Here is a 16,777-nt window from a genome sequence, read left to right as displayed (position 1 = left end):
CTGACAGGTGGCCGAGAAGGGATTCAAACGCAGGTCTTTCTACCTGCAAAGCCAATGCTGGTTAAAAATCATCTCTATGGCTCTCGAAACAGGCTTGATGGGTCTGAAGAGGATTCTTGTCCGGATTTCTCCAAGTTATATTCTTGGTTCAGTTCCCGCGGTCAGATCCCCGCGCTCCACTCCCTTTCTCCGTTAACAGCGTCTAGTCTCCATGGAAACCGGCGTGGGGGCGGGACTTCCTGCCCCACGCAGGAGCACTTCCGTCTCGAGCCGGAAGCACCCTGGCTAGCCGGCTGGGTCCCGGCGTGTGGGGACTCGCTGTAGAGTTTGAGTGGCGGCCGCGCGGCGGCGGGGAGCGTGAGCAGCTCGGACGCGGGAGTCCAGCGCAGTCATGCTGACCCCGGCGTTCGACCTCAGCCAGGACCCCGACTTCCTGACCATCGCCATACGCGTGCCCTACGCCCGGGTCTCGGAGTTCGACGTCTACTTCGAGGGGGTCGACTTCAAGTTCTATGCCAAGCCGTACTTTCTCAGGCGAGTTCCCGCTGGCCGGCCTCGGAAAGAGCGAATTTAGGGGATTGATGAGTTGATCGATTCATTCATTTTTTTACTTACCCATTAGCTGCTTAGCGAGGAGGGAGGAAAAGAGCGAGGGAGCCCTTCTCGATTTACCGATTGCCCTTTTCCGAGATTTCCGCAGGTGCTTTGGGTGCTGACGAAGTGACTCCGTCAGGTGTGCGTTCCAGATGCTGCAGAAGCTCGTTTTCGCCTTTAACTTTGCTAAATCCCCACCGCAAAGAGATTTCCAGCCGCTGTAAAACGTGGCGTTTGGAGCCTTGTAACCTTTGCTGTTTCTGTCCCGTCAGCGTGGTTCCCGTACTTTTTCCCTGTTGTTTTCGTCCCTCGTTGGTCCTCCAGCCTCTCCTCTGCCCTGGGATGGTGCGCGCTGACCTCCCAGCTGACCCGTCCGTTGGACTTTTCTCCTTCCCCGTTCTCTTTAGAGTTGTGTCGACGTCTTGGCTGACCGCTCCCCACTTCTTGATTTTCTCTCCTTCCTTTGCCCCACGGACACCAAATGAGCCTCGTTCTCCTCCCTTTTCGTCGTCTGCTACTTCTCTCATTTTGTCCTTTAATTGTGGCGGTTGTCCATTCTCAGTGAGGGCCTTTCAGCACTTGTTTGCATTTTCTTCTTGCAAAACTGTAACAACAGTAGTAACAGCTAACTGTTCAACTCACGAAGCAAATTCCGTATGCGTATTTATGTGTATCTCATTTCGTCTTGACAGCGCTTCTTGGAAATAGGCATTGATAATTAGCTTTTTTTTTTTTTTTTTAAGATTTTATTTATTTATTGACAGACGGAGATCACAAGTAGACAGAGAGGCAGGCAGAGAGAGACAGAGAAGCAGGCTCCCTGCTGAGCAGAGAGCCCGATGCGGACTGGATCCCAGGACCCTGGGATCATGACCAGAGCTGAAGGCAGAGGCCTTAACCCAATGAGCCACCCAGGCGCCGGATACTAGCTTCTTTTTACAGGTGATGCTGTCGGATTATTCTTCCTATAACCTTATCAGTCCCTTGTCCTTCCCTTGCTTGTTAGGTAAACTCCATTCTCCTAATCTTTCTCATTCAGGTGTAGCTGCAACTCCCTCTCCTGCCCCTGTGCTTTCCTAATAAAAACTGCCTCTTGAGTCAAGCTGGTTCCTTCACTGAGCCTGAACCAGTGTTGCTCCGGTTTCCATTAGGCCCTGACTTAATGCACCTACTTGTGTATACTGTACTTTCCTATTTTTTAGTTCATTTATTTTTTATTTTTAAATTTTGTTTCAAGATTTTATTTATTTACTCGACAGGCATAGATCACAAGTAGGCAGAGAGACAAGCAGAGAGAGAGAGAGGGAAGCAGGCTCCCCGAGAGCCCCATGCTGGTCTCGAAGCCAGGACCCCGCAATTATTGCCTGAGCCGAAGGCAGATACTTTAACCCACTGAGCCACCCAGGTGCCCCTTTAGTTCATTTATTAACTTTGGTTTATTTATGTCAGGCTGGATTTTTGGTATCAGGGATATGGTGGTGTCTTGAGTAGTTTGCATTCTAGTGGTGGAAGAACAATAAAGGAGCAAGTAAACATATAATTAAAAATTGTGGTAAGTGCTCTAAAGGGAGGAGTAAAGTGCAGTGATAGAAAAATGAAAGGGAGCCTTTTAAATGTTTAAATGTAATATGGCCAGGGAAAGACTTTTCTGAAGAAGTGGTATTTAAGGCAAGACATGAAGAGTGGGAGTAAGGTGGTGTGGGTAGTAGTGAACATTTACCGAATTTTTATTACAGGTCTATACTTTATGTGGATTATTTCATTTGATTTTAGGACAGTACTACAAAGTAGTTTCTGTTACTTACATATGTTACAGATGAAGGATCAGAGGCCCAGAGAAAAGATCTTAAATGAGATAGGAATGTAAAATAAAAAATACAATAACAAATTTCAAAGTAGAAACCACTTTGCTTAAATTTGGGAGCTTTGATGAAGACCAGATAAAAGGTTATGTATGAAACAGTTTAAAGAGTGTTCTTGGAGCACCTGGGTGGCTAAGAGGGTTAAGCCTCTGCCTTTGGCTCAGGTTGTAATCTAAGGGTCCTGGGATCAAGCCCCAGGTCAGGCTTTCTGCACAGCGGGGAGGGAGTCTGCTTCCCCGCCTCCCCTTTTTGCCTGCCTCTCTGCCTACTTGTGATCTCTGCCTGTCGAATAAAGAAACAAAAATCTTTATATAAAAAAAGTGTTCTTCACATGGGCTCATCCATTCCTTGGGTAGCAGGGGCTTGGGAGTTGGGCACACCTGGGTCTCAGCACGCTTAATAGTTCTGGGACTTACAGCAAGTTATTTGGTCTCAGTTTCCTAATTTGTAAAATGGGACTGATATTAGGGATTCTAAAGAGTTTATGTGAAGGTTGAGATAATCCATGCATTGTTTTTATTACCATGCCTGGTGATTGCCCAGGCAAACAATTGTTCAACGAACAGTACATATTTATTACAAGAGCCTACTGTTTCAGTTATCTGTTGCTGCATAACCAATCAACCTGAATGTTGTAAAACAATAATTATTTAACTCCCTTGTCCTGGTTGTGTGTCAGGGTTTTGGTAAGGGCTTGGCTGGGCTGTTCTGACTTGAGATCTGTAAATCACTTGTAGTCTTATGGTGGCTGGACCCAGAACAGCAGGGGCCAAAACAGCTGTGGACTGGTGGAGTGGCTGTGGGAGGGCACCTCTTTGTGTACTCTCAGGACCTCCCTATATGGTGTCTTTGCATGGTCTAATTTGGGATTCCTTTGGGGAGGTGGAACTGAAGGTTTCAAAGCCAAGTGTTCCAAGGGGCAAGGCAGGTTCATATCACCTCTATGACCTAACCTCAGAAATCACACTGTCACTTCTGCTTTATTGTATTGGTTAAAATATTTCGACAATGTGAATTAATTTTTTAAAAACAGTAATTATGGGGCACCTGGGTGGCTCAGTGGGTTAAAGCCTCTGCTTTTGGCTCAGGTCATGATCCCAGGGTCCTGGGATCCAGCCCCACATCGGGCTCTCTGCTCAGCAGGGAGCCTGCTTCCTCCTCTCTCTCTGTCTGCCTCTCTGCCTACTTGTGATCTCTGTCTGTCAAATAAATAAATAAATCTTTAAAAACAAAAAAAAAAACCCAGTAATTATTTTTTATTTTAATTCCATATATTTAATATATAGTGTTGTATTAATTTCAGGTTTATAGTATATGTGATTCAGCAATTCTGTACATTACATAATACTCATAAATGTACTTTTAATCCCCATCACCTATGTCATCCATCCCCCTACCCCCTTCCACTCTGGTAACCACCAGTTTGTTCTCTGTAGTTAAGAGTCTGTTCTTTAAGAGTCTGGGTGGCTCAGTCCGTTGGTTGGCTGGCTCTTGATTTTGGCTCAGGTCATGCTTCAGGGTTCTGCAAACTAGGCCCTGCATCTCGCTCCCTTCTCTATGGGGAGTCTGATTGTCTCCCTCTCTCTCTGGCCCTGCCCTACCTTGCTCTTGCTCTCATGCTCTATCTCTCAAATAAATAAATCTTAAAAAAAAAAAAAAAAGTCTGTTCTTTGGTTTGTCTCCTCCATTTGTTCTGTTTATTAAATTCCACATACGAGTGAAATATGGTATTTGTCTTTCTCTGACTTTACTTAACATGATACTCTAGATCCATTCATGTTGTTGCACGTGGCAAGATTTCATTCTTTTCTATGGCTGAAGTAATATTCCATCGTGTGTGTGTGTGTGTGTGTGTGTACACACCACATCTTTATCCATTCATTTATTGATGGACACTTGCAAGCTTACTCAGTTTTAAGGGGAGAGGACCTAGACCCCACAGTTGGGAGGAGTGATGTGATACAGGCTATCTTTGAAAATAGAGTTCGCTACAGTATACCAGAGGTGAATAAAACCTCGCTCATCTCCTTGAGAAGTTGGGTGACAGATCTGTGAACAGATAGGATTTCACTCTCACACAGTAAGAATTTAACTCTATACTTAGAGTTTAGGAAAAGAAAGTTGTTATTAATAGAGCATATCTTTGGAGTGTTTACCGACTTCCACGCACTGGGCCCTTTGCATTATTCTTTCCTTCTCACAGTAACCCTGGGGTAGAGTCTGTTATTTTTCTCTTTGTGCAATCTGAGCTTTGAAGCTGATTAACTTGTACAAAGAAAGTTGTAGAGGTGGTAAATGTCAGAGCTGGGATTCAATTCAAATTCCGACAGTAAAGTTAGTGTTTGTCGTCATCATAACAAGTGAATTTATGCATTAAACTAACTCCTTCTGTTGGGCTTAGAAGGGATTTTGGTTTGGAAATGCACTGTGGCTCCAGGAAGCCTTAAGATCAAAGGTAGCTAGGTTGTGAAGCCCTGGGCCTTTGGGACCTGCCAAGTTTTGATGGTGAGGATGGTGATGATGATGATGATGGTAGAATAGGGAGCAGAGGGCAGGGGGGAAGGAAAGGAACGTCACATTTGGAAGTTTGGAATGGAGTGAGAGCTGGTCTGATAGGTGGTATCAGTGAGTTTATTTAGCTGGTGTCGGGCACCAATAGAAGTTTTTTCAAAAGAAAAGCGATGGTCTTGTTTCCATTTTAGAAAAGTTCTTCTGGGGCCTCAGTGGAGGACTGGATGAAGAGAGTAAAACTGGAAACAGAGAAATTAGTACATCTCCTTTAGTGTGAAAGAAGGGGAAATCTCTGTATAGTAATAATGAGACCTGAGAAACACACTTTTGGTTTTTTTTTTTTTTTTTTTTAAAGCAGTAGTTTGCCCAAAATAAACAATTGGCCTTGTTATTTCTTTATTGTTTTCCAATTTTAAAATTCTTTTTAGTGGAGGAAGGAGCTAGTTAGTCCATCTTTTTTGAGCCATTCCTGTGGCACCAGGTATATTAACAAGTTTCTATTCATTAGGAAGATGAGAGTACTGTAACAATAGTGATAACTAGTATTTATTGTGGCTTTTTCTTAAGTATTACTTTTTTTTTTTCCATTCAGTATTGCTTTTATTGGTGACTAGGGAGTTTCAAACAGAATGATGAGTCAGTCATCTATGATTTCTTGTTTCTCAGGTAGGAAAGAGATGGAAGTTATTTTGTTTGTAAAATATTAAAGAAATGCTGAGGAATTGCCTTTTAAAATGGTTGATAGATTTCAATGGCAAATGTATACTCTAATTGGTGGTCACTTATTATACTTTGTGTTTTAAAGACTTAATGAAGTCTTAATTTAAATCGCAGGTTAACCCTTCCTGGAAGAGTTGTGGAAAATGGAATCGAACAAGGATCCTATGATACAGATAAAGGTATTGCTTTTGGAATTTTGTTAGTTTTTTTCATTGGATTCTTCCTGTTAGAATAACTTGTTGTAATCCTTTGAGACATGATGGTGACCTTTAGATGTATTGCAGATACAGTTTGTCCTGGTCATACTTTCTTGTTTCTTAACAAGCACATTGAACATTACTCATGGATTTCTTAACAGGTACAATTTTCTCAGTCCTTTAAAGTACTTCTCAGTTTCTTTTAAAGTTACTTAAATACTCTCTTTTTTCTGGAAGTTTATTTTCTACTTCCCCTACTTTATTTTATTTTATTTTATTTTAAAAAAGATTTTATTTCTTTATTTGTCAGAGAGAGAGGGAGAGAGAGAGCACAAGCAAGGGGAGGGACTGAGGGTGAAACAGGCTCTCCACTAAACTGGGAGCCTGACCGCGTGGCTCAATCTTATGACCCTGGGATCATGATCTGAGCTGAAGGCAGAGGCTTAACAGACTGAGCCATCCAAGCGCCTCATCCATTTAAAAGTCAGATTATGTGAGGTGATTGGTTACATAGATGTGGGTGATTTTTAAAATTAAATTTTTAGGGCGCCTGGGTGGCTCAGTGGGTTAAGCCGCTGCCTTCGGCTCAGGTCATGATCTCAGGGTCCTGGGATCGAGTCCCGCATCGGGCTCTCTGCTCAGCAGGGAGCCTGCTTCCTCCTCTCTCTCTCTGCCTACTTGTAATCTCTCTCTGTCAAATAAATAAATAAAATCTTTAAAAAAAAAATAAAATTAAATTAAATTTTTAAAATTAAAAAGATATGGGCATTTTTCTTGTGTGCTTTTCGAACTTAAAATCTAATAACGTGGAGGTAGGAGAGAAACTGTGCAAAGGTGGCATTTAAAGGCTGACTGAATTTTCTTTTCATGATTGGTAGGTTCTTCATTTCAGCTAGCCTTGAAACCATTTATTTTGCTTTTAGAGAAACCACTGGATTTTCCTTTATCCATGGATCTCATCAATAAGATACTTGTTTATTTATTAAGTGACTATTTATTGATCTCAGTAAACTAGGGTAAGGGAGGAAGGATGGCATGAAAGAGTTAAATGACAATGTTGTGACCCATAACACAGTAATTAATGTAATAATGAAATATGATGAAACTACCTTTCTAGGTAGGAAAAGTAGTATCTGCTTTTAATTGCAGGTAAGTTGCATATTGAAACAAATTTATTAAATTTTAAAAGTACCCAGGGGTTTAGGAGGGTTGTATTTGGGTTGAGTTGTATTTGATATACACTTGAACCCTAAATAACATGGGTTTGAACTGTGTAGGTCCACTTATATGCAGATTTTTTTCAATAAATATAATACCATTCTGTAAATGTATTTTCTCTTATGATTTTAATAGCATTTTTTCTTTTTTCTTTTACTATTTTTAAATTATATTAAAATTTAGTTAATTAACATATAGTATATCATTAGTTTCAGATGTAGAATTTAGTGATTCATCAGTTGCATATAACACCCAATGCTCATTATATTACGTGCCCTCCCTAATGCCCATCATCCAGTTACCCCATCCCGGCACCCACCTCCCCTCCAGCAACCCTCAGTTTTGTTTCCTATGGTTAAGAGTCTCTTATGGTTTGTCTCCCTCTCTGTTTTTGTCTCATTTTATTTTTTCTTCCCTTCTCCTGTGCTTCCTCTGTTTTGTTTCTTAAATTCCACATTTGAATGAAATCATATGATAATTGTCTTTCTCTGATTGACTTATTTTGCTTAGCATAATACCCTCTTGTTCCATCCAGGTTGTTGCAAATGGTAAGATTTCTTTTTTTTTTTTTTGATGGCTGAGTAATACTCCATTGCACATATATATACCACATCTTCTTTATCCTTTCATCTGTTGATAGACATGTGGCCTCTTTTCCATAGTTTGGTTAGTGTGGACATTGTTGCTATAAACATTGGGGAGCAAGTGACCCCTCCAATCACTACGTTTGTATCCTTTGGGTAAATACCTAGTAGTGCAATTGCTGGGTCATAGGGTAGCTCTATTTTTAACTTTTTGAGGAACCTCCGTACTGTTTTCCAGAGTGGCTAGATCAGCTTACATTTCCCCCAACAGTGTAAAGAGGGTTCCCCTTTCTCTGCATCCTAGCCAACATCTGTTGTTTCCTGACTTGTTAATTTTAGCCATTCTGCCTGGTGTGAGGTGGTATCTCATCTTTTATCTTTATTGTAGCAAAATATATAATACATACAGCATACAATATCTTTATTGTAGCACAATATATAATACATACAGCATACAAAGTATGTGTTGATCAACTGTGTTATTGATAAGGCTTCCAGTCAACAGTAGGCTATTAGATGTTAACTTTTTGGGGAGTCAGGTTATACACAGATTTTTACCTGTACAGGGGGATAGGCCCTAAGCCCCATGTTGTTCAAGGATCAACTCTATTAGAGTATGGTTAAGTACAATGAAAAAGGTAAAATATTTTAAAATTCGGAGTAGTATATAATGTAATATAAGTTCATGGGGGGGAACCTGGAGGAAGCTGATAAGCCCAGTCAGGGAAAGAAGAAGTACATAGATAGAATTTGAGTATGCCTTAGACTTTGGGGCTATGTCTCTGGTGATATCAGAAAACTTTATTAGGCTATAATTCCTTTAAGATTTTGTGTGTTTTTGGAACTGCTGCTATTTGTTGGATCAGATATTCAGATTTTTTTTTCTCTTTAAGTCCAGAAGTAAATGTTATAAGTGGCTATGGGCTAATTCTAAGCTACTACCTTTTCAGGCAATGGAATTTTAGAGATTTTGACTTAGACTTTAATATGATCAATAGGTTAAGGGAATACTGTGTAAGACTAAAGCATTCTGCAGCTTTAGCAGATTAATTTCTTGTAGAGGTCACAGCTGAATCAGTGACTCTGAAAAACCCTATTTAAGCCTTTTACTATCCTGGTTTTTATTCACTGACTGTGTAATAAGGGCATAATTTTGGAGCCCTATAAAATAGAATTATAATTTACCAAGATATGTATTTCTCAGATTTATTTGTGAAGTCTTTGAATTTTTAAATAGAGCTAAGTGTAAAATAAATTTATTTTTAAGGAATTTTTACCATTCGATTGCCCAAAGAAACTCCTGGCCAGCATTTTGAGGGGCTGAACATGCTAACTGCTCTTCTGGCGCCAAGAAAATCCAGGACTGCGAAACCACTTGTGGAAGAGATAGGTATGTTTATTGCAGATAAGAAATAAAGATAAATAGAATATTTGGAATGCTGTGTGTTTCTAGGGGAAAAAGAGATATAGCAGATAGGAAATTGGAGGAGAATCCTTCACGTGATAAGGTAAGGACATCACATGAAAATGCAAAATAGCTCATTTGGTGACATATAATTTAAAGACAAAAAGAACCAGTATTTCAGTCATGTTTTTGGACCAGGCAAAACAGCATCTCAGGGCACCTGGGTGGCTCAGTGGGTTAAGCCACTGCCTTCGGCTCAGGTCATGATCTCAGGGTCCTGGGATTGAGTCCCGCTTCGGGCTCTCTGCTCAGCAGGGAGCCTGCTTCCTCCTCTCTCTCTGCCTTCCTCTCTGCCTATTTGTGATCACTCTCTGTCGAATAAATAAATAAAATCTTTAAAAACAAAACAAAACAAAACAAACAAACAAACAAAAACAGCATCTCAGTCTTTTGCAAAACCATGGCCTCTCAAGCTTAGATCAGAGGTTTCTAATTCAGTGAGTTAAATAAAATGAATACCACCGAGGTCAAGAAATGGAACATTTCCAATACCTTGGAATCCTACCCAGAGCCTCCTTCTAGTCACTTCTCCCTCCCTCCTCTCAAGGTTACTACTATCTTCAGTTTGGCTTGCTTTCGAATTGTCTATAATTCAGATGGTATGTGTTCTTTTTTGTCTGGTTTCTTTCACTTCATATTTTTGTGAGATTTATCCATCTATAGCTAAAGTTTGTTTTCATTGCATTTGTCATTTATACATCCATCCTGCTATTGATGGGCCTTTGGGTTGGTTCTTTTTTTTTTTTTTTTTTTTTTTGCTATTAAAAATAGTGGGCTCCACATATTCTTACATGTCTCTTTTGATACACGTGGGCAGGTATTTTTTTTCCCCAGTACTTTTTATCCCCCCCGCCCCAAGTTGTACCTAGGGAATCCAGTACTAAAAAAAATTAATATTTAACACGTTCAGGTGCATCTGAGGTTTCTGAGGGAGGAGTAGAAGATGAGGATGAAGAATTCAACTGGGAAATTGAACAGTCCCCCTATGAAGAGGCATCAGAAAGTGCTCTGAATCCTCGGTACTGCTATGGCTTTGGAAATTTACGCTCGGGAGTGTTTCAGCGGTTACAGGTATGTTGTCTTTCCAAAACACGTTGGCTCATAGGGTTTTACCATTTGGATATTTTAATTTCAGTTGTGCTCCTAGTTGGAGGTTTCTTATGAAGACTGTAGGAGGTAACGTATTTAGAGCACAAATCACAGCTTCTTGTATGTAGTGGTGACACAGATGTTTGTTCCTTTCCATTGCTCTGGCTGTTCTTCCCACTCATACTGTGCTTACAGATGTCAGATGTCCTGTTACTTTCTTTTTTCCCCACTTCATTCAGTATTCTAGACATGAAGTTTCTAAAATACAAAACGGAACTCCTCTCTCCTCATACTTCCTGGAAATCTTTGTTTTATACTTCTGAAAAATGAAAATTATTACATGATGTCTCTTCTGTTTTATAAATATAAATGAGACAGAATGTTCCCAGTGAGAGTGAATGTGTGTCTTTTGATCAAATTGTTTAGTTCTTGGTGTACAGTAGGCACTTTTGTCTATTTACTCTTGGTGGGGGTTGAATGTAATCTCTTGTTAAAACCCGATCATTTGTCAGTTAGGCTAAAAAGGAATGACATCACTCTCTCTTCCTCAAAACACATAGGAAATTCTACTTTATTTAAGACTATGCGGGGAGAATGAAATGGAGAGGAGATTTTGAACTATTTTGTCCCCATGTTTTTTACAGAAAATGCATCTTTACAATGTTATATAATGAAAGTGTGAACCATTAACTTGGGTTTTTTTTTTTTTTTTCCCTTAAGTGAAAGAAACCAAAATAAACAGCTTTTTTTTTTTTTTTTCAACTTTATCCCTGCTTAGGGAGAGGATATTAAATCTGTCTAGAGTGTGGCTTATTGTAGTAAGATGTCTTTGAATATACTAAGAAATGGCTAACCTGTGTTTTAGTCCCACTCCTACTGTTGTTTAGATTTGGGATGATGGGCCAGTTATTTGACTACAAACAAGTTTTATCTCCTCTTTGTCAAATAGGGATAAATTTACTTACCTACTTTGTAAGGCCATTTAGAAAACTAAAGGAGATACTACTTTGTGAAAACTCTTTGAAAAAAAAACAGGAGTAAGACACTAGAAAGACTTCTGCCCTTGAAAAATATAAGATGTGCTTGAAACTCCTTAAAGAGAACAAAATTGGGATTTACTTGAGCAGATAATGCTGATTAGATACTCCCTTCAAAACCCTTTTCTGCTTTTTTGCTGAATTATGGTCTCTCCATATTCTCTCTCCCTAATCACATTCCCTGGTCATCTCTGAGGTAGTAAGAATAGAGTCCGTTTCGTCTATGCAGAGACTACAGTGAATGGACCTCAGTTGGTTAGCTGAAAGCCACTCTCTGGTCAGTTAGTTGTGGGCTTACCTGTTGTGGGCTCTAAATGAATTATAATTCAAGTCATGCAGGCTAAGTACAGATTGTACATTCCGATGGAATGTCATTTCTGAGGCTGGGGAACTTGGTTTCTTGCCACTGCTGTTGAGGAAAGATCCTTTCAAGGGATGTCTGCCAGTTTGATGAGAAGCTGCCAGAATGTTGTAATGTGAGTCTAGGCCAGGTCCTTTAAGCCACAGGTTCTTGTATCTGTTGAAGATGTTCAATAAGTAATTGAGGTTTATTTAAAAAAAATTATTTTGAAATACTCTTTATGTCTTTCTGAATGTCTTACCTAAGGCACTAAATCTCTAGGTACCTATCACCCAGCTTAAAAAGTAAAAACATCTCCATAGTTGGAGCCCCTCATTGCATCATGCTGTTTCCCCCTCAGAAGTGAACCACTGAATTTGATGTTTATTATTCCCAAGCATTTAGTTTGATTATCTAAAGTCTTTTGACTGTTCAAATTTTAATTGAATGAACATTCCTATTCTAAACAGTTGGAGTGCATATTTTCCTTCACATAGGATAAAAAAGAGATCTTTGTGAGATCATGTGAGAACACTCTGAGGGATGATGTAACTAGTAATACTAGTACAGGCTTATAACTCACGTCTGTAGTATCGGGATCACAGAAAGTTCTGGAAATAAACATTATTTTTAATATTCAGTTTGTTGGCAAAACCTGATCTGAACTGATGTCTTTCAGTAGTTTTAAAAATCCCACTTGGTAGGCATATTCACAGATTTTGCCATAGAAATAGTAATGCATTTGAATATGGGGTGCTGCCTCAGATTTAGAGGGGGTTAAATAAAATGTGGAATGTATGTGTACCACGTTACTCTTTGAAACTCTTCAAAGAGTCTGAATCCTGAAGTCCTCTCCTGTCTGGGTAGGAAATGTGGACCTCCAGTGTCCGTGTATCGACAGCTAACAGCTCCTGATTATGTCCCTGTGTGAGGCACTGTGCAGGGCTCCACGTGACTGTTCCATGCTGGTATTGTTGCTCTTATTCATCTGCCTTTTACCAATGGATGAACCAGTAGATACCTTATTGGCTTTAAAGAATTAGCATATTTTCTTACCTGAATAAAATTAGAAGACTATGGCATCCTTCATGACATTAGGAATGACTCATTTTTATTTATTTATTTATTTGACAGAGAGGCAGCGAGAGAGGGAACACAAGCAGGGGGAATAGGGGAGGGTGAAGCAGGCTGCCCTGTGAGCAGAGAGCTCGATGTGGGGCTTGATCCCAGGACCCTGGGAACATAACCGGAGCCAAAGGCAGAGGTTTAATGACTGAGCCATCCAAGCACCTCTGTATTTTTTTTTAAAAAAGATTTTATTTATTTATTTACTTGACAGATAGAGATCAGAAGTAGGCAGAGAGGCAGACAGAGAGAGAGAGAGGAGGAAGCAGGCTCCCTGCTGAGCAGAGAGCCCAATATGGGGCTCCATCCCAGGACCCTGAGATTATGACCTGAGCCATAGGCAGAGGCTTAACCCACTGAGCCACCCAGGCACCCCACCTTGTATTTTTGAGAGAGGGAAAGAGCGCGTGCCAGGGGAGGGGCAGAGGGAGAGAGAGAATCTCAAGTAGGTTCCTCATTGAGCACAGAGCCCGACGTGGGGCAGGGCTTGATCCTACAACATGAGACCACAAGCAGAAAGTAAGAGTTGGCTGCTTAACAGACTGAGCCATTCAGGCTCTCCCCCGTTCCCCCTGTGACGTTAGGAAATATGAGAAGTTTCAAAAATTCTGGGTAAACCAGAGTGCACCGTCTCTTGGATATTAAGGTAGATGTGTTTATGAGTTAGTGGTACAGAAATCTCACGTACTTGGTATTTCTCGCAGAATTCGTCACAGAAATTTGTGACTGCTCTATTTGTGACAGTCACACCATGTGGTTAAAAACTGAGTAATCATGTAAGGTTAGTGGTATCTCTTTCTGCTAGTGGAGCAGCTGGGAGAAACTGAAGTGACTGCTGCACTAAGAAATTTGAGAACATCTCTTCTACTTTCGAATGACGTGTTTAAGAAACGTCACCATTTTCTCAAATACTGTTTTCTCACAAGTTTAAAGTTTCTCTTATTCTGCCTTTGGGTGAGACAGTATCCATGAAGTTTTGCTGATGGCTCGTATTTTACTCATTTTTTTCACAGTCTGTTTTTCCCCCCTTAAATGAAACATAGCTCTGTTTTCTCTGATGATAAAAGCTGTATAAATTCATTACGAAAATATAACAAAGAAAGAGAAGCATTCATAATTCCAAGACCCAGGTATCTTCTCTTAATTGAGAAATTTAACCCTTTATGGGGAGGTTTAGTCCTTTATATTTTTTCCTTCCAACCATTTACATTTGCTTGGAAACTTCTGTATTTCATACTGATAATGAGACGAAGATTATTATTTTTTTTCTTTTTTTTTTTTTAAGATTTTATTTATTTATTTGACACAGAGAGAGAGATCACAAGTAGGCAGAGAGGCAGGCAGAGAGAGAGGGGGAAGCAGGCTCCCTGCTGAGCAGAGAGCCCGATGCGGGGCTTGATCCAGGACCCTGAGATCATGACCTGAGCCGAAGGCAGAGGCTTAACCACTGAGCCACCCAGGTGCCCCTATTTTTTTTTTCTGAAACAAATTCTTTTTAACGTATCTCCCACTCTACCCCCTCCCCTTTTTCCTTTCCCTTCTGAAATTGCTGCCAGCCACCAGGGCGCCTTTGGAAAACTGCCCTGGCTGCTCAAAGTCAGGCCTTCACAACAAGCTTTAGGGCGGTAGTGGCTGCCAGGAGCAACAGTCCTAGAGTCTCTGGGCGCCAGCCCAGCAAGCTCCTGGGACTGCTGCTGCCAGCAGCCACAGGATGCTGGCTTGCTGGCCTTGTCCTTCCCTCAGCTGCACCAGGAGACCTATTGGCCAGATGTGCACACAGGTCTTCATTCTCTATCTGGAGATTCTCTGCCCTTGCTGTGCCAAAACTTAACATAAGCCTGGTTTAAATCCTGCATGACTTTTTCTTGGCAATAACCCTCTTCAAATGACTCTCATAACAGGGGCCATAACGTTGCTTCAGAAAAGAGAGAGAATCACTTCTGTTCTTCTGTAGCTGAACATGTCCCAACCTCTTATCTTTCTGCCTTTGGTTCATTGATGCCATAGATGGGTTGCTCTGCTCCAGGCTAACTTTGCTTTGTAGTTTGTTCTGGTTTTTCTTGAGGGTCCAGTTGGAACAGGGCGACTGTTGGAACTGTGTGACTGTATATAAGACGAGCCTGGTGGGGTTTGTGCTGCCATGGACATTAGTGTTTTTTGGGGTACAGGCTACATAGCTCCATGTGGAAGTCCTAAGTCTGGGAGCCAGAGGAAAGAGGAGGGAGAGGGAAAGGAGAGCTGCATTCTTACTGTCTAGTTTCCATTCCCCTGAGAGCAGGAACCTTGTCTTTGTGTTTCTTTCTGGATTTCTAGCACCCAAGCAGGCCCTTGTACAGTATTTGCTGAATGAATGATTTAATACTGAAGGCCAGGAACAGTGCTAGGGATACAGTAAGGAAAAAGATTGACTAGACTCCTGTCCTCGTGGAAGCTTCTAGTGGGGGGATAGAGAGTAACCATGTAAGCAATAAATAAGAATATTTCCGATACTGACAAGTGAAGGAAAGGAAAAAGTGATGTGAGAGCCTGGGGGGCCAGGGGAGGGCAGGGGGATAGGGTGACCACTTTGGCAAGGATGCCCAGAAAAGGCCCCTTGGAGGAGGTGGCATTTGCACAGAGTCTTGAATGATGAAAAGTGTACTGAAAATGCTAAGACTCAGAATTCTAGAAATGGAAGATGTGCTATGTAGATTTGAGCTGGGGGATTTGAGCCAGAAGGAGAAGGTAGGTGAGGGTGAAGTGCAGGACAGGGGAGGGATTATGCAGAGCTGTGAGCTGTGGGGAAAGTCCATTTTTTTTCCTCAGTGCATTTAGTATTTTGAAATGACTATGGTTCTTTTAGTCCATTTATCCTTTGAAATGTAGAGATACCCACAGAAACTCCCAGGTTATACCCCACTTGTGACCTTATATCTTGTCTAGGTGAAATAATGAAGCGGCATTTCTTTTTTTTTTTTTAAAGATTTTATTTATTTATTTGACAGAGAGAGATCACAAGTAGACGGAGAGGCAGGCAGAGAGAGAGAGAGAAAGAGAGAAGGAAGCAGGCTCCCCGCTGAGCAGAGAGCCCGATGCGGGGCTCGATCCCAGAACCCTGAGATCATGACCCGAGCCAAAGGCAGCAGCTTAACCCACTGAGCCACCCAGGCGCCCCTGAAGCGGCACATTTTAATCTCTTTTTCTTTTTATTGCTGTGGGAAGTAAGGAAATGGCAGGGGAGGGAGGTTAGGTAATCTCAGTAGGAAAGCAGCCAGGGAGTAACAGGGAACAGTAGTGGGACAGGCAGACAGAAAGAAAGGAGGCTAACTTTATTGAATGTATCAAGCCCTGTACTTGATGCCTTACTCAGATTATTTCATTTAATCCTCATCGTAGCTTGTGGTAGACAGAAGGATGCTCCTTTCCACCCCATTCCCTAAGATGTCTGTGTGCCAGTCCTCGGAGCATGGAACATGTCACATTATGAGGCGGAAGGGACTTTGCACATGTGATTAACTTAAGGATCTTGTGATGGGCAGGTGATTGAGCCCAAACCAGATGGGTCCTGTCTAATCATGGGGCCTTTGAAGAAGGAAGTAAGAGAGTCAAAGTGGAAAAAGATGGCCATGTGGCGATGGAAGCCGAGGGAGGAAGGGCATTGTCATGGAGGCCACCAGCCAAGGAATAAGAAAGCCACCCTCCAGGATGGAAGAGACAAAGCAAGTGATTCTCCCCTAGAACCTTGAGCAGGAACCAGCCTTGCCTTTCCCTTGTTTGAGCCTGGAGACACTGATTCTGGACCTCGGAGCTCCGGAACTAGAAGAGGATATGTTTGTGTTGTGACCACTACGTTTGTAGTAACTTGTTACAGCAAGAGGAGAGTAGTACCCAGCCCCTCAATGGAGGTGTGACCAGACACGTTCACAGAAAGGAAGCTGAGGTCTAGGGAAGTTGCACAGTTAGACTAGAGCAGTCTTTGACTGCAGTCTAGGTTTCTCTGCTGCATCATGCTGCTTTCAGAAATGTATGTGTGTGTGTGTGTGTGCGCGCGCTGTA

General features: G+C 41.5%; 1 protein-coding gene across 1 annotated transcript in view; it reads left to right on the top strand.

Annotated features, from left to right (window-relative positions):
* The first annotated feature begins 258 nt into the window (after positions 1-258).
* SHQ1 (SHQ1, H/ACA ribonucleoprotein assembly factor) overlaps positions 259-16,777 on the top strand; it is a 102,793-nt gene continuing 86,274 nt past the window's right edge. Inside the window, exons 1-4 of the mRNA XM_059161511.1 lie at positions 259-534; positions 5,802-5,866; positions 8,954-9,076; positions 10,062-10,222. Coding sequence (XP_059017494.1) covers positions 392-534; positions 5,802-5,866; positions 8,954-9,076; positions 10,062-10,222 — 492 coding nt within the window. The 5' untranslated portion in view covers positions 259-391. The remainder of the gene's footprint in view (positions 535-5,801; positions 5,867-8,953; positions 9,077-10,061; positions 10,223-16,777) is intronic.

Source organism: Mustela lutreola, chromosome 2 (assembly GCF_030435805.1).
Source record: "Mustela lutreola isolate mMusLut2 chromosome 2, mMusLut2.pri, whole genome shotgun sequence".
NCBI classification, from domain to species: Eukaryota; Metazoa; Chordata; class Mammalia; order Carnivora; family Mustelidae; genus Mustela; species Mustela lutreola.
The sequence above is the reverse complement of the archived record's forward strand: the minus strand, read 5'-3'. Positions and strand labels throughout refer to the sequence as shown.